Raw genomic sequence first — 25,583 nt, 5'->3', positions numbered from 1 at the left:
TGATACTGGCTATACCTGCTTTCTAATTTGATGTACAAGGACATACAGATCCCTGGACACTAATATTTATTGGTTTTGCATCATCTCAATAATATTCTACTTTTCTACTCTTTATATTAATGTGGATGTAATATCCATGGGTTTCTATGGTGTTGCTGTATGTACTCTCACTCAGAACTAGATGGAGCGAATAACAGAATGTTCTTTACTTAAGGCAGTTAATCTCAAACTAAACAGGATTTGGTATAACAAAGTATCAAGGTTATATCATCTGTTCTTAAAGGTATATACATACTCTAGTAGATAAACTCACATTTACCCACATTTTATGTCATATTTTTGCTTATTCTTTTCAATTATCTTTTTCCCTCTGTAGAATCTTTGTGTCCTCCTCACAATTTATTTTTCCACCTCCTTAAGTCAAACGTGGATACAATACATGCTACATTTACAATTAAATCATTAGTGCAAACTGTAAAATGTTGAGGTCCTAGCACTAATCCCCATGCACCCATCCAGTTGGCTTGAAAACAATCTGTTTATTCCCACTCTCTGGTCTCTATCAGTCAACTAAACCTCTATTCATGCTAATGCATCACCTTCAGTGCCACCAATCCTAATCTTGTGATCTTGTGGAGTAATGTGTCTTGGAAATCCAAATGTACTCCTTTCACTGGGTTGCCATTTTCCACTCTGCTAGTTACATCCTCAAAGTCCAATAAAGTTTTCAGTGTTTCCTTTTCCTGCCTTGGATTATTATGATTTTCTAAATGCCCTACTACCACTTCCTAACAATGGACTCCAGCCTTTCTGACAAGAGATGTCAGTTAATTGGCTTACATTCTTTTTCTTTCTTGAATAGTTGTTTTACATCTTCTGGAACCTTTTCTGAATCTAGAAAGTTAAGAAAGATTTGGAAGATCACAATTCACCTATCTACTTTTTACTAATGATAATGAGTGTTCAAACCCCTCCCTCCTTTTCACCCGCAGTTTCACATTGCTTTTGGTGAGCTTTTAATACCTCCTATTGGGAAGACAGATTCAAAATGTGTGTAGCATTCGTAGACATCTCCCCCTGAGGCCTGGCTAATAAGGACAAAGAACCGTAAATGGGATGGCAACTGCATGCAGTTATATAATGACTCACCCTTTGGCCATGACTGCGGGAATGCTCAGCGGCTACAAGATTTCCATCAGGAAAGGTTTCGCCTTGAATGTTGCTGATTTCTTGAATCACCTACAACGTAGGGAAGACATGCAAAAGGACTGTAACTGGTTGTGTTCACGTTTTAAAATAATAGAATGGTGGAATGTGGTTAAAATACTTACTTAACTGAGACAATGCAGAAATGTGTGAATTACTCTTATTTTAAGTATATTGCTGAGCAACAGTTTATTTAATCAGTCACTTAAGGTTATGGTGAGAGAAGATTACATGTACTGTGGTTCTCCAAATGTATTTTTTCTCTCTGCAATTTTGTAGTCATCTTAAAATTCAGGCAGTTGTCAGCATTTGTCAAGCTGTAGTCAAATTCAGTCATGGAAACTTGGTATAAAGCGTGAGTCTATTTAGAATGGCATCAATTAGATCAGACTAGAAAATAAGTACATTCACATCATAGGGATATCCCACCCCATTGCATCTATGCATAATTTACAGTGCCTTTCTGTTTGCCTGTTACCTGCATACTTGGAAGTGTTAGTTACAGAATATCTTTTAAACAATACTACCAATGTCCAGGGGACTTGTTGGCCTTTAGCTCCATTAATTTGCCTAATGGGTTTGCATGTGCTTTATATAGGACTGTACCCTCACAACAGGAGAAAATTGTGTAGATGATTAAAAGAAATTAAAAATGTAAATTTTTGTTGTTGTATTTGGTAGCCATTACTTTCACAATGATTCAAGGCTACAATGATTATTTAAGAAAACCATTATATTATGTATAACATTTTTCTTCAGAGAGCTTTCACATAGTAGTTATTGGATTCCAGATATCAACAAGAAAGGAAAGGTTCAAATTAGGAACCAGTCAAAGCATTTCCAACCAATGTTAGTAGCAGGAGAATAGGGGTATCTAAGTTAATTTTTAATGGCCTTCCTTTCCCTGGAGAAAGTTGTTTTTCCTTTGCTCATTTAAAGGGTGGATGGACTTTGATCAGATAGTTCAATGAACTGTGGCTGACAAAGGCTACACTGAATTGCAACAAGGCTGCAGTGTGCACGGGTTTACCGATGCTGGGAGTCATCATCTGCAATAATGAATCAGAGCCTTGGTTTTGCAGCCACCCACACTAGTCTGAGGCCATCACTAAGTCTTCCTTGACAAAGGATTCTTCTCTTAGCAAGGGAAGGTTTTTGATGTGTGCATGTTTGAAGTTGTTGGGACCTATTGAAAAAAGTATTTCAAATTAAACATGCTGTTGAAATCAAGAAAAGTTGGGTGCACATCGTTTGTAGATGAAATGTAAGCTGGGTTGTAGCTTTGCTGAGCACTACAGTGTTGATATTAATTTTAGCTAAATTCTGTCTGTGCTACTACATAATCATTTCTTGGATGAGGTACTGTGGGTATGTTCTGTCCTGGAACCATCTTGTTCCTGATTCATACTGGATCAGCTTCATAATAAACACAACCTATACAGAAATATCCCACGTATTTACAGCGAAATGGATGAAAACAAAATTAAATCATAACTGTGCAATGAGTTATTTGTAGAAGTTAATACTGTGCACAAATTTCCTCAATATTTCATTATTGTTTATTAATCCCTTCATCCAATGTGAAGGCATAGAGTTACCAAACTTAAAATATAAGTTTACTGTGATTGTTGTTAGTTACTGGCCCTTTTCACGAGCCGACCAGATTGACAACAGAAAGTAAATTCACCTTTTTAGAGTTTTATTGGAGTTTTCCAACCTTTTATTTATCTCTACTGAGGCCTGCGCTTCACAGCTCAAGGATCACTCCTGTTAATGTAATTATTGTAACAGAGCATGCCTCTCTATCATATCTCCTCACCTTTAACCACTGATCTGCCTGTTCCTTGCTTTGGAGACCCAGCACAATTACATCTGAATTGACTGGTGTGATCTTCAAAGTATGTTCTTTCTTTTTGACTTGTTTCTCTTTATATACAATGCTGCATCCAATCAGACTGACATCCAGTTGAGGATTCTGATCCTTTGAACTTTTGTAACACTGGAAGATGGGACAAAAGACATAAGGAACATGATCAATTAAAAAAGAAACTCTTTTGATGTTTAAGTTGCATCTTAATAAATGGTATGAGAATCATTCTTTACAAAGAATCAAACCAGATTGCCTGATGACAAATGAAATGAAGGTAGCAAATCCAATGAAAATGACATGGTTGTTTCATATTGTTGTAACTGGTAAGTTGTAAAGATAACATTCAATTTCTTGCCCTGTCCCCAAAACTGCTGAAAGAATCAAAAGAAATGGGGACTCGAAGTACAGGATCACCCACATCTCACTGAATGGTGAAGCATGCCACTTCTTCTACTCCTGACACTAATTCACATGCTCTTATAATCTTATGAGTGCCAGATTCTATGTCATGCTGAGTGTTTGCTTCAGGGGAAACACCTACGAGCATTTGGAAGTAAGATTGCAACACAACCGAGAAATTATTAGTTGTGATTTCAGTGTTAGTACACTTAATGCATTCTTATGACATTCAAAACGTTCGCAGGAGCATCCTTCTTTTCCATGGCTAAAAGCAAATGAGGCAAGTCATAATTTCACTACTTTTCATCCGGCAAATCCCATCTTAAGTGGACGGGTGGACCTACATAACGAATCACTAGCAACAGAATGGATTAGACGTACCAGAGAGTCTCCATGCCATTCCCATTCAGGTTCTTATCAGTTTATTGTCATATACACCAGGGTGCAATGAAATTCCTTGCTCATGTGAAGCTCACAAAATGACATCAGAACAAAATATTCCATTGGATATCACCCTAACATTTGGAGCCTTAAATTTCCTAGAATTCTTTGGAATGGACTCAAACACAGAGAGCCTTCTGTCCCACAGTCAAGAACCCAACCATTGAACTAAGAGTCACTCCTAGCAGAGGCATTAACTCACTTAAACAAGTTAATAGAAAGAAATGTCATATGAATTATTATCTATAGCAGGCAATAGTTTTTTTTCACTAATAGCTGAATGCAATTAATCCATTTGCTCTCTTTAGCGGGAACTATTTCATTGCTATAGCATCCACATATTTTTGAATGTATTAAAAAAACTTCGATATATCAAACAACAATACTTTGCCACTATCATCTGTACTACAAATTTACCAGAAGCTTGCATTCCTTTATGACACACAGTTGTTTGGCCCACTGTCCCAGCCACTTCTTTCGCCAGAGGAAAGCACAGATCCGGGCATCTTTCATCAGCTCAATGGAGGCCTCTGGAGAAGGCCACTGATGAGTCATTGATTTCCCTTTGGTGTTCTCTTCCTCATCATAGGACTCATAGGAGCTACTAACCGCTTCAGCCTCATCTGTGGTGAACAAAGCAAGAATGTCTTTAACGAAGTTACTTTCGCATAGCATACAAAATGCTGGAGGAACTCAGCAGGTCAGGCAGCATCTATGGAGAGAAACGGACAGTTGACGTTTCAGGTCGAGACCCTTCACTTGGACTGGAGGATAGAGGGGAGGTAGCTAGTATAACTTCATTTTAGTATTAAACCTTTTAACAGGCAATGACCATTATTTAGGAAATAGTCACTGCCTGTTCCCTGATTAGAAACATACCCATGAAGCATACCTATAACTCATGAAGTTTAACACTTCTGGAAGAGTGGTGCTATAGGTTGGAGAGATCTTTCCCAACATTCCCTTCTCTCCACTTGCAAGAGGAATATATCTTCCATCCTTTAATTGACTCAGTAGTTAATTAGATCAACCAAACCTGTTCTGCTGGCTTCAACTTCATATTTAAAAACCACATGAAATCAGGTTCAATAATACACCAGCAAAAGGGTCTAGGATAACAAATATTCTTGAGAATGAAAGGTGGAAATTATGAACTAGCTCCTGTCCCAACAACATAAGTAGTTATCCAATTGCATAGCAAATAGGCTGCCTGAACATTAAAAAGCTGAAAGGTCTCAGGGGAGGGAGAGCATATTGTAACATGTGCTCACACTTATCTACTGACTCTGCCACTCATGGTTAGGTAAGGGGGTGGCCCCTGTTTTGCCTGTGGATCGGAGAGCACTCATACCTGCAGCAACATGCTGGGAAGTCCAGAACAAATTGCTAATCCATAAGACCATAAGATATAGGAGCAGAATTAAACCATTCGGCCCATCGAGTCTGCTCCACCATTCAATCATGGCTGTTTTTTTTATCCCCATTCCCTGCCTTCTCCCCGTAACCCTTAACCCTTTAATCAGTCGAGAACCTATCAATCTCTGCCTTAATTACACCCAATGACTTGGTCTCCACAGCCATCTGTGGCAAAGGATTCCAGATTCATCACCCTCTGGCTGAAGAAATTCCTCCTTATCTCAGTTTTAAAGAGATGTCCCTTTATTCTGAGGCTGTGTCCTTGGATCCTAGACTCTCCTACTAATGGAATCATCCTCTCCACATCCACTATATCCAGGCCTTTCAGTATCCAGTAGGTTTCAATGAAATCTCCCCTCCTGGATGAGGTTGTAGGATATATCTTAAAACAAAATGATTCCACTTTCCCACTCGTGGTTCAGGCCACAATCCTGCCTCAGGCCTGACACTGGCCCCAATTCTCCCTTTTGGTGGCAGGGAGTCCCTGATCTGACTGTTCCTAATCTGGCCCTCAATGGTATGGTGCAGACATTCTACCAGCATTAGTAGTCCTTGCCATAGCTTCGTCTCCCAGCCCTCTCCTCCTATTTTATCTCACTGGCCTTGTAGAACTGTAGATCCCCAGTTCTATTCCATACAAAGGCAGCAAGAACCCTGTATTCTGCTCCTGGCCCGACTGACTGCAGGTGTTATGGTGAATTCAAAGAGCTGTGGTCATCCCTAAAGAGGCTAAATTAGCTTTCAGTATTTGATGAGAAATTTAGTTCATAGTTGGTGGAATTGATGAAATTCTTGTCAAATACTTTCAAGATGCAAAGGGTTTCTGATGTTAATCATATAGATAAAATCATGGTTAGAAAGTAGCAGGACTCAATGGAGCAAAATAGAAGCTTATATTGCTGGGACTTACCAATATTAACAGTGTCATATGGTTCAGCCTCCTCATAGAAGCCTTCAACAGGTTCAGTTCGGCACAAAGGGAATGGCTCTCTCTCTGGTATCTGCAAACAGTGCAAAGTAGACAAATCATTAAATGCTGATTCACACTGGGATACACAGTATATGAGTTCTCTAAATATGCCTATTACGAGGAACGTGCTAGATATTGACTGTTTTGTTAAGATGGTAATTTATTCAATCATGCTTCCTACATCACACATTGGACAGGAGAGAAAAAGAAATAGAAGCTGCAAAAGGAAACCTCAAATAGGAAACGTTGATCAACAGCAGATTAGTCAATAACTGTGAAAAGAAAAGACAGACTATGGTGTGCTTGCTCAGTGGGAAGAAATGGGCAAAGGTGACAGCATTCCCACCACAAGACTTATCTTTGAGATTATTTATTTTGCATAATATCTGTTTAAAATCACATATGAATCTACTCGTCAACAAGTCAAAATCCTTGCATTACATTATACTCTCTGACAAGCATAAATTTTATTGTCAGTAACAGAGTGAACATGAGTGTATATGACCACAACAGACTGTGGAATGATTAGGACAAAAGAGTGGAACGTAGTCCCCAACCACCTCAAAATGTTTTTCATCTGTTCCTCTGTCCTTTAAAGTTAATCGGGAACACATTTGATAGACGGATGCTCTGCCTCAGTCAGTCTGGCTAATACTATAGGAAATTCAGACTGGTTACTAATCAGCTGCTGGCAAGTTTGACATGGGCTTCATCTGGTATGGTGTCTGTAGGCTTTTTGGTGTTGCTGTTTACTAAGACAAACAACAGGTAGATCCATCAACAAAGCATCCTTTATTGAAGGCAATTAAACTCCCAACTAACCATCTGTGGCTGGGAAACAATGTACCAAAAGTCATACGTAAAATATGATAACACTATAACCACATTGCTTCCCTGTTAAAAAATAATAGACTCATATAAACCATCAATTATTTAAAGACATTAAATTATACCTTCAGTCAATATGAATTCATATACTTAAGAATTTTTGTTCAGAATCTTATACATAGTTATACATTTAACTACATATAAATTTATTCGGTTTCTTAGTCTGCTTGACTACAAAACTCTTCACTTATACTGAACTTAATATCTCTAAAGCATCCATGGCAAGTTTCGATAATTCCAGTGGATCACTTCTGCATATAGAATTCATACACACCAATCTCACATCCCACACTGCAATTATTACCTCAATATAATTGCCTTTTAACTAGGCAAACTATAAATGCCTGTTGTCAGCAACACATCAATTTTGAAGGTAGTCATTTTTCACTGAAATGCAGCAAGGCATGAAACACAAAGTGAATACAAATCAGTCCTGACATCAACTGTGAATGCCCACAACACAATGGCCATACATTTTATACAAGTAGCTAACTGCATGCCAAGAGCACCACATATTATCCTGTTAAATCTCTTCAGAGAAGAGTTACAGTTCTGGAAAACCTGAAAAGTCCAGATTCTCCATGGTGGCAAGCAATCAATGGAAAGCATTCTTGCGGTGGTAAAGGCATTGAGAATAATGGCGCCGGGCTAAATATAATCTTTTCAGTGTAAACCTGTTATTTGTTAATGCTTTTATGGTGTTAAATTTGTTATTTTCAGCCATACATTCTCTCTGAGCAAGGTGGTTATTGAAAGTTTGGTCAAAAATATTTGAAATTTTCTCATTGGCCAAGTTTTGCCTTCATTGTTATTGGACAGTCCAGAGTCACTGCATGTGATCTGACCTCTGAAATCTGTGGCCATCTTTTCCGGAGCTCTGGGTTAGGATTCCTCCCACCAAATTTCCACCTCACTACTGTCCTGCGAGAGCACTCATCATTGTTACAAATGATTCCATGGGGATTTATAATTCCTGTGAAGTGTGCCTTTCTACTTTATTTGTCACTAAGCAATTCCAGTCAGAAAATTCGATCCAGATGCTCATGTTGGGAGTGGGAGGGTGAGGGAAGGTTGGAGCTGATGAGACTCCTGGATTCCTTGCAGGCATGGAATGGCATTCCTGCTTCCCACAAGAAGTCCTCATAGAAAGTTAAATTAGAAAATCCTTGCCGTCTCCTGGCCACCCTGCTGCCTCCTGCCACTGGCGGATTTTGTACTGTGCCAGCCTCTTGATTTCTGCAATTAGAATCACATTGCAGCATTAACAATATCCTGGGCTCAATGCTTTAGTGTTGTTATGTAGGACCTACCACTGATTTGGTTCGGGCAGCCTTCCCATCCTTGAATCAAGTTTGGTGGGTGTGGTGGAAACCTTGCACAATAGTCTTTTTCGCAGGGTTGGGGAATCGAGAACTAGAGGGTATAGGTTTAAGGTGAGAGGAAAGAGATTTAATAGGAATCTGAGGGGCAACTTTTCCACCCAGAGGGTGGTCAGTATATGGAATGAGCTGCCAGAAGAAGTTGTTGAGGCAGGTACATTATCAATATTTAAATGGTACACGGATAGGAAAGGATTAGAGGGATATGGGCCAAATGTGAGTAAATAGGACAAGCTTAGATGGAGATCTTGCTGCCTCGGTAAAGTAGCCAGCATAATCAAAGATCCCACCCATCCTGGACATTCTATCTTCTCCCCTCTCCCATCAGGCAGAAGATACAAAAGCCTGAAATCATATACCACCAGGCTCAAGGAGAGCTTCTATCCTGCAGTTCTAAGACTATTGAACGGTTCCCTTGTACGATAAAATGGATGTTTGACCTCACAATCTACCTTGTTGTGACTTTGCACCTTATTGTCGACCTGCACTGCACTTCCTCTGTAACTGTAACACTTTATTCTGCACTCTGTTATTGTTTTTACCTCGTACAACCTCAATGCACTGTTGCAATGAATTGACCTGTAAGGGATGGTGTGCAAAATAAGTTTTTCACCGTACCTCAATACATGTGACAATAATAAACCAATTTGCCAATTGGGCCAAAGGGCCCACTTTTGTGCTGTATGACTCTATGAGTGTATGACTGTATGAGTTTAATTGCACCCTGAAGCTCTTTAAAAGAGACTCAAAGATTGGCCACCTGGTTCTTGAACTATGAGAGCTTTATTTGAACTAATTGCTCCAATAACACTTTCACACTGTGCCTGAAATGCATCGATGTTTTATTAGATTTTTCTTTATTGGATGAATATTGATTGAGAATTACTTGTGTAAGTGAACTTAAACCCATGTCACCATTATGAACTGTATTAAGCTATATAAGTCCATGTGACTGCATTGTTTAAGAAAGGAGGGAGAGAGGGAATGGAACTACCAAGCAGTTTGCCTAACTTTGCTAGCAAGGAAAATGCAAAATGAGGACATAATAACAGAAAACATTGAAAAGAATAATAGGATTGAGCAAAGCCAACATGGATTTATGAAAAGAAAATCATGTTTGACTAATCCACTGGAGTTCTTTTGAGGATGTGACTAGTTGAAGAGATAAAGGGGGCCAGTGAATGTGTTGTATTTGGATTTTTAAAAGGCATTTGATAAGGTCCCACACAGCAGGCAGGTCAACAAGGTCGGCACACAGAAATTTGGGGTGGATTGAAAAGTGGTCCTTGGACACAAAGCAAAGAGTGGGAATGAATGGATTTATAGGGATTGGTACATGGGCCCCAACTATTCATAATCCCCAACAATAATTTGGCTGAGGAGACCAAAGGTCACGTTTCCAATTTTGCTTATAGCACAAAACCATGACAGAATTTATCTAAAGGAGAGTGCAGTGAAGATTCACTAGACTGGTTCCATGAATGGTGAGTTTGCTGTACAAAGAAAGTTTGAGCAGTCTGGGACTGAATTTCCAATGTTTAAGAGGGAATTTTATCAAAGCATACAAAAGGCTTTAAAGGCCAGGCACCCTCCTTCTGCCCCTATTTCTTATGTACTCATGTGTTATTAACTCGCTCTTAAGCATCCATTTGGCTTGAGTTTACTAACAAAAGAACTTATTTTCAAATAGTTTTGTTTAAAGGGCTCCTCAGTAAACTCTGGTTGTTCCTATTTTGAGATAGTAGAATCAGTGAGGTGACCAAGAGTAAATGGACAACCTTGCAATAAACCCATGTTAAATCATTTCTGGAATTCGGATATCAACTCACAATTCATCATTAAAAAATTGAAACAAGATGATTCTTGGCACATGCTTGACAAAAAAATCCCCTATTTTGCCCTCATGCATTAAAATTTTAATGTAACACTTCAAAGGGCCAAAAATTCTACCTGAGACCTAGGTGACATCCTGGTGGATCTTTGGATTGATGTTGGAAAATTGGTTGCAACTTGGTTTGACAGCAAGTTCTCCCTCCTTTTAATGGATTGCCATTTTTTGAGCAGATCTCTTGATTATTGCTTTCCCTTCGTCACTGCTCACTGTCCCTTCCTCCAACTCAATTTACAGGGGCACTTGGAGGAGTTCCCAGGCTACCCCGGAAGTTACACCATTCACACCTTTAAGAGGTTTCAGCCAAATTCTCATCAATTAAGATTGGCATGTATCCCGATGGCGTTTTGTTTTAATAGGGCACAAATGTAACTTGGTGATGGATTAACTTAAGTTTTGACAAAATATAATGTGTCTTTTGGAGTTAACAATATGCCTAAGCGTTGTTGAAAAGTCAAAGTTGAAGTCCAGTTTATTGTTGTATGCAAAAGTACATGTATGCACAGGTGCAACAGAAAACTTACTTGCAACAGGCATATAGCATCAGAGCAGCAGCATTCACAAGAAAAACATGAATTAAACATAAATTATACATAAAAGGACACAATTGGAGCAATAAAAAACAAATCCATTGTAGTGCAAAGTGATCAAAGTGGTCATAGCGTTGCTATACTAAGGTAGTGACTAGGATTAGGACTAAGGAACCAGTGGACCTTTGGTGACCACTTCCACCTTTCAAGGCAGGGTCAGGGCCTGTGCTGATGAAGGCGCCTTGTAGGTGCTGCTGGTCGACTTAGCCATTCTACAGATCCCATCTTCACAACTTGGTTGGGACTGGCACCAGGTTTTTGGGCAGTTGGCAGTACCTTTCCTTCAGTGAATGGCATTAGTTGCTTCCTTGTCTTGCATTTTGTACAAAGAACTAGTCAAAAAGTAATGCTTTCAAATTCATAACTACATTTGATAGCATACATTATTAATAGTAAAATAAGAAATAAAACTTAGCCTGCAATATTTCAATGTACAGAAAAGGAACTGTCTTCTCCAAGCCATTATTCACAATACATAAACTAATTGTAATTTGAGGATAACTCCAAACTTGACAACTAAGAAGCACACCTTGTACTTTGTTCTTTACAGAAATTGAAATAAAACGTGAAGGAGGGAATGGAATAACTAAAATTCTTATATCTGCCCTTTGCCAATGTTTGGAAGATGATACATTTGAGAACTTCTAGTTGAGATCATTTTGAACTGGACAATGCAATGACTTCATTCTCCACAAAATGTTTATGTTTGTGTTTTTGTCACATGTGGTATTCTGAAAAAAAAATCATTGTATGTTAATTTATACAATAACTAATGGCTTGGAACAGTCAATGCAATAGCTTTTGAGCGGTGTTGAGAATTAGGTCCATTGGTATGTACCTTAACTTGACAAGAGGGTTTGGCAGTGAGATGGATTCAATGTGTGCCTACTTCATGTTCTTCCTGACATCGTAGTTATTGAAGTTAATCACAAGGATGTATTTGTTTCCTTTTCATTGTGGTCACTTTCATTTAAGTTGCTGCCAGAATTTCTTTCTGGCTCTCACTGAGATACAGGATGACCAAGATCAGTAAGGGAAAAGAACAGCGCCCTCATTCACTCAATCATGCCACCCTCTTTGACAGATTCTTAGATAACAAAAGCTGCTCTAGTTAGTCATTTTTTCCCCTTACCCAGTCACTAGGTTATTGCTATTCTTTTTTGTTTCCTGTCATCTCTGCAAGCATTTGATAAAGTTTGATGCCTTTGTGTACTTTAAATCTCACCGCCTGACAGATTCATGCACAAAGATTCAATCATACACTTAAATACAGAATGGATTTGCCTCCTTTAACACCAAGTTAAATGTGTGCTCCTATTCATGTCAGTTGCATACAGAATAACTTTATAATTTCCCCCAAATAGGAACAATCATTTTTGATGATGTAATGTAGTTCAATTTATACTTTCAATTTAAAAAATATCAGTATAATGATTAAAAGCTGTTCGTTTTTAATTTGTTGGTTTTCTTCATTTATACACAATAAAATTCTAAAGCAGATTGTGAGCACAATGTGTTTGGCATTTAATCTTGGATGGCTGGACTTCCTCTGCATTTTGCAGTGTGTGAATGTGTTTCTCATTAACTAATCTCTATATAACATTATTCTGTGAAATTGAAAGACTCAGTATTTTGCAACATAATAAGAATAAACTTTGTATCAAAAAATAACTTGAATTTTCAGCCACAGAACTTCAACAGGGTGCAAAATAGGTAATTCAAAGGCATTCTCTTCAAATATAAACCTCATTTGTGGTCACATGGATGCAATTAACTGCCTTATTAAGTGTCTGGTTTGTGGTTTCTGAGGTCATATCCTAATATAGCATGTGATTCTAAAACGTGCTTCGGTGCCTGTATGGGCACGTCCTCAAAGCTAACTATTTTTCTAAGGCATTGTTCTCCTCAGGACCACTTCTTTGTATTCAAACAACAAGGCTGCTATACTTGCAATGAGCATAAGACACTGATTTGGCAATCTTAGGTATATTGCAGATTGGTTAAGAAACAACTGTTTTTCTTGTAGTTTTGTGCAATATGATGTGCAGATGCGCTTATACCACATTGAACAATTGTGCAGCCTTTCTATTCTAAACCTTCTTGTATTAACAATTTTTCTTCTCTATGATCCAATGAAGTTTTATCAAAATTCCCATCATGAGCATTTAACTTCCAGTGAAGCCAGGTTTTCCCCCAGTTATGCTGACTAGGTAAATGAGTATAATGAATGACACAGGGCAAGTTTTAAAATTTCACAAGATGTGAATAATATTGGCAAGGCAGCATTTACTTACCACACTTGTTAGGTCATTTCTGAGGTCAGCTGAGAACCATTTACGTTAATGGATATGGAGTTCACATATCCAGATTGGATAAAGATAAAAGATTTCTTTCTCAGAAGAATATTAGAGAACCAGATGGGTTTGTACAACATCGCTGACGTAAATTTTTCAATTCCACATTTATTGTAATTCAAATTCCACAGCTGGCCTGGTGGGATTCATACTCATGGTGAGACTAAGAGTAAAGGCTTTAGGATAACAATCTGATAATGTAACCACTGGCCTCTGGTTCCAGGCCTACATTGAATTAAGCTGTGGAAGCAAAAATGGTTCTACAATTGACATCCATGTCCCTAAACTACGCAGGATAAATGGAATTCAGTGCAAACAACACATAGGAGGAAACAATGAGGAACATAAAAATTCCATGAATAGTGGTGAAAAAGCATTGGTTGCATTTAAAAGAGACTTAGGGATTTTGCTGCTTATCATGCACAATTTTTGTATAACAGCAACCATCAAAGGCAATAGAATCAGATCAATATTTTCATGATTTAATTGTAATGCTCTAGCCTGATGAAGATTCACCTGGTTCCTGTCTGCAATACACATAGTTCTAGAGATGGTTATAGTAAGTATCTTCAGAAAAGATTAATGAACAATAATGGGTGAAATCTGGAGCATTTTAGCCTTGTCTGTCCACAGTTTCACTTAACGATATCCAAAATAGACATATCAAGATTTCTACATAAGGAGAAGTGATCAAAACACAGAGTGGGCATGAAACTTGAAACCTTCAAACTGTTAGTGAAGTGTTAGGATGGGAAACTGTAGCTTCTTTCCAACAGATGACTGGCATTGGCAACAAGAAGCAAATCACCTGATTTGCAGGAATTGGAGCTTCATCATGGCTTAAAGTGTCTGCTGGCCTGAAAACCAATATCATTTTCAAGTATAACAACTGCAAAACTTTTGCTCTATTTCACTGCATCAACGCCTCCTGCCTTGTGCATTGAAGTGGGCAGTTACAATATCAGATGAGATTTACCTCTCCAGTATTGTTGGTCACCTGCTGTACATTAACTTTTTAATATCCAGTGATGTCCAGGTTGGAAATTACAAAGTGGAACATGTCACCCCACCATCATCGCTTCGTCTAAGTATCTATATTGGAGAGACACTTACTTTTACTGGTTTTGCTTTTATTAAATATTAAATGGGCAATCAACTTGGCAATGTTGATCCTCAATATTTCATTCTCAGGGATCTCCATTCTGAAGTCAGATTGTTATCCTCTTAATATTACTTTGTATCACAGAAACACTAAATATTATGAATTTTGATTCATACTGTATGTGGTGGGACTTCAAGATGTCCAACATTCCTTACAAATTGCTGTTGCAAATTCTATGCTTTTTCCATTAAAAGATTAACATATTTCCAGAAGCTAAATTAAGACTCCACCTGTTCTTCCAGATGCCTGTAAAAAATCCAGTGGTATAATGTAAAAGAACACAGGGAGAGTTAACCCCAACGTATGGCCAATACTAAGCCCTCATTCAACATTGGCAAAGCATATCCTCTGGTTTAATCATTATCATATTGTCACTTGTGAGGATCTACTGAGCAAGATTTGGTTGCTTCACTTCCTACACTGCAGTAGTAAAGACTCTTCAATAGTATCTTCTTTTCCATAAAAAAAGTTTTGGGATTTTGTGACTTCTGTGATATACATCCATCTTTTTTAATCTTCTGTATTGGTATTGGTTTATTATTGTCACTTGTACCAAGGTACGGTGAAAAGCTTGTCTTACAAACTGATCATACAGGTCAATTCATTACACAGTACAGTTACATTGAGTTAGTACAGAGTGCACTGATGTAGTACAGGTAAAAACAATAACAGTATGAAGTGTCACAGCTACAGAGAAAGTGCAGTGCAAAAAGGTGCAAGGTCAAAACAAGGTAGATCATGAGGTCATGGTCCATCTCATTGTATAAGGGAACCGTTCAATAGTCTTATCACAGTGGGGCAGAAACTGTCCTTAAGTCTGATGGTACGTGCCCTCAGGCACCTGTATCTTCTACCCGAGGGAAGAGGAGAGAAGAGAGACTGTCCTGGGTGGGTGGGGTCTTTGATGATGCTGGCTGCTTCACCAAGACAACAAGAGGTAAATCTGTATTGCTATCATTGGAGAGGCATGGAAAGAACAGTCATTCATTTCAACAAATTGCCATGAGATATGTAAATTCTAGTTTTTCTCACATTTTTTCTCTTGTTTTTCATCCATATTTGTTTTTTCCTTATTAGTTCCATTCATTGACTTTGTACTTCTTCATCTCATTGAGTCATAGAGTCATGGAGTAATACAGCACCAAACTACAGCCCTTCAGCCTTTCTATTTCTTTCTACTTCCCTCAATTCACGTGCCCTAATTATCACTACTTCATGATGTGATGACAAGACCTGCCTTTACAGTTTCCTGTAGTTTTACTATGAGCCAAGTTTCTTACTAAGCCAAAACCTTAGCAATTGTGCATTATGAAAACAGCAACAACATCCAGATGACATCTTCAGATAGAAGACAATGGTGTGGAAGTACAGCATAAAGGCATTTTGTTTGGCTGCCACTGGGCTGAGAAGCTTGCAAATGGACTGTTTAGTTGTCAAAAATCTGTGAGAAATTAGAGGCAAATGCTTTTGACATGAGTACAAACAATAATGCTAATTTGTAATAATATAGAGGAAAAGTCTAATTTGTATTTAATTATCTCATTAAAGAAAAAATGTCCTTGTCTGAAGAAATCCTTGTATTATAAATAGGAAGAGACTCAGATTAATAATACTAACAACTCCTTTCAAATAATTGTTCTTTGAAATGAATCTGTCCACTATAATTAGTCAGCTACATCCAAGAGGAAGAGAAAGGGAGGAACAACAAGAGATACAGTGAATGAGCCACAGAAACGTCAAAGTGCAGGGACAGAGACGAGAGAAAAGGGATCAAAAAAGATAAAAGTGCAAAGAGAGAAACAGGGAAAGGGAGAAAATTAACAGACACAGAAAAATAGATAAAGATAGAATTCTACCATTTCTACAAGGATAAAGATTATCTTCTATCTGTGCCTTGGTGAGATTAATGAAAAAGAGAGGTAGACCTTTTTGATTGCAGTTATGGAAACACAAGAGACTGCAGGTTTTGGAGTCTGGAGCAACAAACAATCTGCACGCTACTTGACCTGTTGATTACAGTTATATTTGCAGAATTTAAAACCAATCCACTTTTTTATTTAATTTGATAAATGCCTCTTTTCTTACATTTTCAATCAGGTGTGCATTCATTTTTTAGCTAGATTTGACAGCAGATAAAGCAAAGGGTGCAATGCCAGGCTTTTACATTTGGCCCTTACATCTTTCTCTTGTGAATATTTTCATGCCTGCACACTCCATGTATCATGCCTGTGTGAACTACAAGGCTGCAAAAGAATGCAGAGCAGATCCAGTGGATGACATATTTAGAATCAACTGAGCCACATGTGTAGCACTTGCTCATAACAGCATTTGGTTGGTTTTTGACCCAGCAGTTGCACTCAGCCTGGGTGGGTGGTAGAGATGGCAGGAATCTGAAAGTGGAATGGCCTTGGTGGGTGGTAAGTTATAAATAAGTGCAAGCAACAACCATAGTCTGAAGATAACAACAATAATAATAATGTCATCAAATGCCACATTTCTGTATTAATATCTATATTGAAGGATTCCTAATTTTCTTGACTGGAATGTTTTAGTGGAACCTGGATTGATTCACGCATCCTTTAACCACTCTTCTGCCTTTTAAAGCACTCACTTTTACCATGTATATTGGATGGGGAAGGTCGCCAAATGCAAATACTCACCAGTTTAAATGCATGAGTGTAGCTTGTCTCTATGTGCAGGTGAGATCTGGACAAATACACAAAGCTAACTGTGTTTCAAATATCACTGATACATTCCCTTTTGTATCCTGGAAGATATGTTCTTCATTGATGTTATAACTTGCACCACAACTTCACTTCCAGGAGTATCATCTACCCAGGTGCTATCCTGCAATTCCACCACAGCCCATGGCTCCGTACTATAAGACCGTAAGACCATAAGATACAGGAGCAGAATTAGGCCATTTGGCCCATTGAGTCTGCTCCGCCATTCAATCATGGCTGAATTCTTTTCAACCCCATTCTCCTGCCTTCTCCCCATAACCCTTAACCCCCTTATCAATCAAGAACTTATTAATCTCTGCCTTAAATACACCCATGCAATACTCTTGGATCTTCTAGCAGTTACTCTGGATGCAACTGTTGTATGTATTGACCCAACATCTGCCTTTTCTCCTGTCAAGCAAAACAATGCATTCTTTCACTTGTCCTGCCTTATGGGCAAAGCCATGCACACTTCTTTGGATGAGCTCTCCTGATTCTCCATCTATAATAGTGCTGGTGCATCTTTATCCAGATCTCATTTGCACAAAGAGACAAAGCTAACTGTGTAGTCAAGGGCTGCTCTGGGTTGAACACAGGTAATTATTATAAGAGAACGAAAATTTTAGGGGCTCTGTATTCTCTTCTCTCTCCATCAGAATAACATTTAGTTTTACAGGTCTCATCTGAATCCTCCCCATGTTATGGACACCTGTAGTTTGATTGTTATATTGCTTCCACTGTATTATTAACCTCTGCTGTATTTGTCTTCTAAAATAGCTTTAAACCCATCTAAATCTACTCACTACAGGTACTAACCTGAAATAAAACAGAAAATGCTGGAAATTCCCAGTAGATCTGACAAAATCTGTGGAGAGAGCATTAACATTTCAGGTTGATGACCTTTCATGAGGGTTTTGATAAAAGGTCAGCAAGCTATGATGTTAGTTCTATTGCTCTCTCCACAGATCATCAGTTTTTTTGCTTTAAGATCAGCTTCAATTCTCCAGCAAAGATCCATTTTTGCCTTGTGTTCATTTCAATGATTCATGGGTTATTTCCTAAATGTACAGCTGTCTAATAATGTTGGATATGTTTTACTTAGAAAAGCTCCAAAGCATCAAAGGTTGTGACTCTGAGTATCACGAGGATTGCATTATTCCTGAACTATAGTACTGAAAGGACTACTATAACTCCTTCTGGGTGAAGCAATGATTTACATGTACTTCATCCATTTTGGTGTACTGCATTTGGTGCTCATGATGTGTTCTCCAATACCAAATTCGGATTACATGACCATTTTTTGGAACACTCCACTCAGTCTGGAAGGTGGTCCTAAGCTTCCCCATCCATTCTGATCTCTCCGTGTTTACCCTCCTACACAGCTTCAATAAAGCTCATCTTCTAACTTGCCACACTGCAGGCATGGTAGTGTAGTGGTTACCGTAACGCTTTACAGGGCCAGTGACCCGGGTTCAAATCCAGCCGCTGTTTGTAAGGAGTCCGGTTTCCTCCCACATTCCAAAGACGTACAGGTTAAGAAGTTGTGGGCATGCTATGTTGGCACCGGAAGCATGGCGACACTTGCGGGCTGCCCCCAGAACACTCTACTGTGTGTTTCGATATACATGTGACTAATAAAGATATCTTATCTTATCTACGGCCTTTAGCTAATCAGCCATATCTCATTCCACTTCTTTTCTGTCTCCTTCTCTGGTATTTCAGATTTCATTTCTCTCCTCCTGTTAGCCTCACCAGACACATTCTGTCATTCCCTAGCCTTTACTGTCCTCTTTGAGCCAGCACCACCACCACTTGTATCATGCACACTCTCCTGGTCTTCATCCCATCACCTGCTTCCCTTTTGGTTCTGTCCAACCTTCCCCACTTAATCAGTAATTTCAACCTTGCTTTATTCTAACTTGTCCTCTGTCTGGTGAAAGGCCATCCACCTGAAATGTTCACCCTGTTTATCTCTCCACACAGATCTTCAGTATTCCCATCAATGTCTGTTTTTCTTTCAGATTTCCAGCATCTTCAATATTTTGCTTTTGGATTACCATGACCTCACTGGTTTGCGTAGAGTGAGAAGTCATGAAACCTAACTGCTGAATTGTAAGCTATGTCAACTGACTTGGGTCAGTGGTTTCTTTTTCACTATGTTGCTGAAGTTACCAGATACTCACTTGGATCTCTTCACGGATAGCACAATTTTTGCCAATTTTCTCAATGAAAAAGTGATTAACAAACAATATAGTTGGCTCCTCTTGGAGATCTCTTAGCTCATTTGCCAGTTGAAACAGTACATTTCCTCAGGTCAGCATTTCAAAAAATACATTCTACTGATCAGTTTGGAGTGACCTTCAGGATCAGACCTGTGATTAACCTTAAATAAGGTCTCTGGTTTATACATAGAGTTATGATATGCAACTTTGTTCTCCTCAAGAAGAGAAATGATGCAATTAGACCTGGTAACATATTTTGCACAGAAACTTGGTTATCATCCAACGAATTTTGGAGCCTATTCGGGAAATACAGTTTTAAATTTATCTTAAAAGTGAGAATTTTGGCAAGTTGATTAGTATTTAAATCTGCTGGACAAATCGTTGTCTCTTATTTGTTAATTAAGTGCAAAAACCTTCTAAACTGCAGGCAAATTCTCTGCTCCAAAGCCTTAAGTGGAGAAGCTGGGCTGGAGATTCAGTGCTGCATTGTTGGAGGTGCAACCTTTCAGATGACGCTGTGGGTCAGATCATGGTCAATATGGTTTGCAATTGCATTCCACCCCCCCCCACCCCCTTCCCCACCACACCCTCCATATTCTCTTAACCCCCACCACCACCCCCAATCAACCCCCAACTTTGGAAGCATGGAACAGACTGAGCTACCTTGCAAAGTGGACTGAGCCATGAATGGTGACTAGGTCTCAAGTGGTGGATCCTAAGGCCTGTACCCAGAAGGTCCCGATGACATTTAGAAACTGTTCCAATAGATCCACTGTCAAAAGGTAGGTACACTTAGGCCCATTAAACTGAAGTCCTATCTGCCCTCCTGTTACTGTAAAAAACTGAGAGAAGTTTATCATGTTGAAAATATGTCTTTCAGCCAAAGGCAAATAGAGATAATCTTATCATTTATTTCATCGGTGCTGGTGTGTAAATTGTTTTTCACATTTCCATATTTCAACAGCGACCATACTTGAAAAGTATTTCATTAGGAGTAAAGAGCTTTAGGAGATTTTGGGGTCTTTAAAGACATAAATAATTGCTTTCTTTCACAGGAAAAGTGAATGTCAACAGAAAAGTTAGGAAGATCAAAAGGGAAAGGATAGTAAGAGAAATTGCTTGCATTACAATGTCAATTCCATGGAAATTCAAGAGATAAAGAGTTAATCTGGTGGGCCATTGAGGAAATGAATATGGTGACAGATGTGCACAAGGATAAACCACAATCTCTGACAGTACTTTAGCATGTGGAAAATCCCAGTAAATACAGCCAAAAGATGTCATGTATAAACATTGAAAACCCTGGGAATATGCCACACAGCTGAAAGGAAACATAACTCCACAAAAATTCACCAATGCCGAGCAATGAGAATCAAGAGTCAGGGACCTGTTAAGAGTTCCGCTTGAAAGTATTCGCTGAGTACAGAACTACTGACCATGAGTTCTTGGGGTAATGACATAAACAAAACTATCGTTTAAACATGTCATGATAGAAGTTAACAAATGTCATTGCTGTAAGGCTTTGCATATGATTTTGTATATAGTTACAGTAAAGCATGTGAATCAGAGAGAAATGTGCACGCTGCATGATGGATTTTAATTCTCTGGTGGTTAAGAGGCTCAGCCAGGAAACGAGGATATGCCAGGTCATTCCCTTCTCCTACAATGACAGCTAAGGACCTGAAATTTGCAGCAGTAATGATGACAAAACTGTCAGTGTTCATCTTTGTTAATTTGAGGTGGAAACAACATCTGCTTTCTATGTAGGCGTAGTTAAAATTGGATATCCAAAAGTTGCTGTCAGTGATATAATTTTGCACTACAGATGGTGCTCTGATACAGATTCTGCAACCTGCAAACACAGCATCAGTGATTTAAAGTGACTTTTTGACACTATTCTTGCTATAAACCTGTAGTGAGACAGCACATGGCTGTCACGTGACAGTAACGATACTGATTCCCGCTGGTCGGAGGACAGCATTGCTCCTCAGATCAGAAGTGATACCACTGTCAATCAAGGTGCGGCTCCACCCACCCCTCAGGTGTGAGAGTACCTTTTGTCTCTGAACTTGCCTGACCATTGGCTGTGGCAGGCACCTTTGTCCTTGACCCCCAATCCATTGGCCCGTTTGAATCACTCAGTGAGGCTCCATCCAGCCTCCTAGCACCATAAAAAGGGTAGCAACCCCCTAGCCCTTCCTCTTTGACAACCCCAGGAGTATTGAGACAATGCTGCACTGGTAAGAGTGCATCACCACATGGTTTGGGAGCATTTCACTCAGAGTCAGGGAGCATTAAGGACCAATGCTAGTGTGGGTCAAGCATTGAAGTATTATATCCTGAAGTTGTACATTGTTATTGTGTGCTTGTGTGTATCAGTGTGTGTGTATGTGTATCTTATCCTAGTTGCAATCCCCCCTCACGTTCGCAGTCTCCTACATGTGTGTGAGTGTATCTGTTCCCATCCATTCTGTCCCCGTGTTTGCCTTTGTGATTAAACTAGTTTTGATATCCAAAGCTCGTGTCCAGAGTCCTTCATCCTTAAGGCCGAAAAGAACCACTTCACACAATAAAACCCCATTGTAATTAAGCATTTTTAAATGAAGTGTAATTATGTTTTTAAATGGCTATACTTACTATCCAACATGCACTTGACCCAAAAACTAACTTTATAAAACTAATTTTATAATTGTAGAATATCATTCCATGATAAAAAGACTGTAGATTTTTAAACAATAAACAAATTCCAGAAGTTTGTTTTTTGCTTCAGATCCCAGCATCTACAGTCTCTGATGTCTGTGTAGATTTTTAAATTTTGTTGTATCATTTTAAGATTTTAGCTTCTACCATAACTCCATGCCCATGTCCCGATCTTATTTTTCTTTCTGTAAAATGAGTAACAAGTCTAGGTCATTTGGGGTTTAGCAAAACTACTCAGCTTCAGAGCATATCACTGCGTTGGTCCAAACACAGACCAAGGAGCTGAATCACTAAGGTGAGGTTAAGTGTAACTGTCCTTGACATCCACGCAGCATGTGTCATCAAGGGGCACTGGTAAAACTAAAGTCAATGGGTTGGAGTCATACCTCACACAAAAGAAGATGGTAGTGGTTGTTGGAGGTCAATCATCCAAGTCCTAAGACATCACAGCAGGAGTTCCTCAAGCCCAATCATCAATTGCTTCATCAATTACTTTCCATTCATCAGTAAGGTCAGAGGTGGGGATGATCTTCCGTTATTATCACTATATTCCATGGGATTCCACTATCAGATACATCACGCCCCCTTTCACATTACAAAGGGACTGTTCCATCTGCAACTCCCTGGTTGGCTCTTCCACCTCCTTCATCCACTCCCCTTCTCATGGCACTTTCCCATGCAACTACGGGAGATGGAACACCTGCCTTATTACCTCTTCCCATTCCACCATCCAGGAACCCAAACAGCCCTTCCAGGTGAGGTAGCAATTCACTTGCACTTTTCCAGTGCACTACATATGGTGCTCGTAACGTGGTGTGTCCTACAGTTGGAGAGACCAAATTCAGCTGGGATGTCTGTTTTGAGAACACCTCCATTCAGTCCCTGAACTTCCAGTTGCCTGTTCCTTTACTTGTCTGTCTCACTCCTAATCTGACCTCTCTGTCCTCGGTCTCCTACATTACCCAAAGTAAGCCCAAGGAACAGAACCTCATCTTCCACCTGAGCACGTTGCAGCCGTCACGCCTTAATATTGAATTTAACAATTTCAGGTAACCACCCATTTTTATTCTCGGTCTCCACAGATGTGGCTGCACCTCTCTACTTTCTCTCTTCTATCTCCAACTGCTAGTTTTTTTAAATAATTGTTACTTTGACAACTTTAATCAATGTTGCCTCTCTCCTCTCTCCGCCTCTCTGCAACGTAAAACACACTGGTTCCAATTCTGGGGAAAGGTTCTTGATCTGAAATGTCAGCTCTGTTCTCCTTACTGATGCTACTTGGACTGCTGAATGATTCCAGCATACTCCATTTTTGTTATTAAGGTTAAGAGTTGCCAGGGCTTCTATGGCCAATGATGATTCAGCATTGTATAATAAAGCCCACGGGAGATAGCAGCGTCTAACATACATAACCTTATTAATTTCTTTCCTGTAAAATGATCAAATGTCATTAATTTTTTTTTCTTGTAGCATGCAATATAAATGAAACGTATTAGATGTGCAGGATCAGATGTTCCTGCATATTCTGCAGGGAATTCAAAGTCGAAGTCAAGTTTATTGTCATATGCACAAGTACATGAATGCACAGGTGCAATGAAAAACTTACTTGCAGCAGCATCACAGCACATATAATCAGCATTCACAAGAAAAACATAAATTATGCACAATTTTTACAAGAGAACACAATTAGAACAAAAAAAGAACAACATCCATTTTAGTGCAAAGTGGTCACAGTGTTGCTAAACTATAGTGATTAGGGTTTGCAGGTTGGTTCAGGAACCAAATGGTGAAGAGAAATAGTTGTTCTTGAACCTGGTGGTGTGGGACTTCTATACCTTGTGCCCGATGGTAGCAGCGAGTAGATGGCATGGCCCGGATGTGGGGATCTTTGATGATGGATGTTGCCTTCTTGAGGCAGCGCCTCCTGTAGATGCTACTGATGGTGGGGAGGGATGTGCCCGTGATGTATTGGGCTGAATCCACTACTCTCTGCAGCTTCTTAGATTCCTGCGCATTTGAATTACAGTACCAGACCATGGCACAATCAGTCAGGATACTTTCAACAGTACATCTGTAGAAGTTTGTCAGTGTTCAGTGACAAGCCGAACCTCCTTAACCCCCTAAGGAAGTAAAGATGTTGGCGTGCTTTCCTTACGATTCCATTATTATTTCCATATGATTCAGGATAGGAGGTGGAGTGCAGACCTGGCACGTTGGACAATCTCATTCCTATGGCCCCAAGTCAACTCCAGCCTGTTGCTGTTATGTAAAGGAACTGTTTTTTTTATTGGTTTGTTCTTGTCCACCCACTTGCAGCATGCACCCTTTCCTTGGATAACCCCTCTGGGGCTAACCATTTACCAGTTCCTGTAGTCAAAAGGAAGATGGGGAGGGAGAGAAATGCTCAGCAGTGTGGGTTGGGTTTGATGAATCAGGTGCACCAAACAATCCACTGGAGGAACTCAGTGGGTCAAGCAGCACTTGTCAGGGGTGGGTGGGCTGGTAGAAAGGAACCTTCAACATTTTGGGTCAAAACCCTTCATCTGTCCTGATGCAGGATCTCAACCAGAAACGTCAACAGTTCCTTTGCCCCCACAGATACTGAGTTCCTCCAGCAGATTGTCTGTTGCTCTGGATTCCAGCATCTGCAGTCTCTTGTGTCTCTTTTGATGGATTCCGTGGCCTTTGCCCACCTACAGAGGTATTCCTAGAACACATTCAATTTGAAGCACTCTCCAGAATTTTTTGCAATCCTTGGCAACATTTTAATCCCCTGAAGAGTATTAGTCTTCTATTTTGCCTCTGATATGGACTCTTGGAAGAGTCCATGCTGATGTATATCTCTCCCACAATTCCCTTTTTGTTGGTGGTTTGTCAGTTCTCCAGTTTGGTCCAGGAATTGACCTGAAGCAACATTTGACTCCAGTCATTCTTTAGCAACCAGCCAAACCATCAGGGATTATAACAGTTGTAAAACGCTTCACAACTCAACACTTATAGGGGAAGAAATGGAATAAAACCAAGGTGATCACTATTTGCAACAGCAACTGTAGTATATGCTATGCAACATAGTGTTCTATATACAAAAAATCCTCATATAAATTTAAAAGTATTTCAAAAAGAGGGCTCCTTTCTGGTACAGGCAAGATGATAAGTATGCAAGGGTAATGTTCCAAATACGAACAGGAAATATTATCAAATTTTATGACTGAAACATCAAAGGCCTGTTTGTAAGTAAAATCCTTGGAGTTTTTTGTGTGATTAACTTGGTTGAGAATCGCTGTATGAAACATAATTGGTGATGATTTTGTGAGGGAGGATTTGACACTGTCTTTGATAAGTCAAAGAGAAAGTAGTTACAAAAGTTAACTG

The 25,583-nt window shown here is 39.3% G+C and overlaps 1 protein-coding gene across 2 annotated transcripts in view; it reads right to left on the bottom strand.

The window, feature by feature from the left end:
• afap1l2 (actin filament associated protein 1-like 2) overlaps positions 1-25,583 on the bottom strand; it is a 202,893-nt gene that overhangs the window by 34,599 nt on the left and 142,711 nt on the right. For both annotated transcript variants that reach the window (XM_052027737.1, XM_052027738.1), the window contains 4 exons: positions 6,243-6,333; positions 4,334-4,539; positions 3,026-3,205; positions 1,150-1,239 (listed from right to left, as the gene is read on the bottom strand). In XM_052027737.1, coding sequence (XP_051883697.1) covers positions 1,150-1,239; positions 3,026-3,205; positions 4,334-4,539; positions 6,243-6,333 — 567 coding nt within the window. The remainder of the gene's footprint in view (positions 1-1,149; positions 1,240-3,025; positions 3,206-4,333; positions 4,540-6,242; positions 6,334-25,583) is intronic.

This window comes from Pristis pectinata, chromosome 12 (genome assembly GCF_009764475.1).
Source record: "Pristis pectinata isolate sPriPec2 chromosome 12, sPriPec2.1.pri, whole genome shotgun sequence".
In the NCBI taxonomy this organism is placed as follows: domain Eukaryota; kingdom Metazoa; phylum Chordata; class Chondrichthyes; order Rhinopristiformes; family Pristidae; genus Pristis; species Pristis pectinata.
Note: the sequence above shows the minus strand (reverse complement) of the source record. Positions and strands in the feature narration are given on the sequence as shown.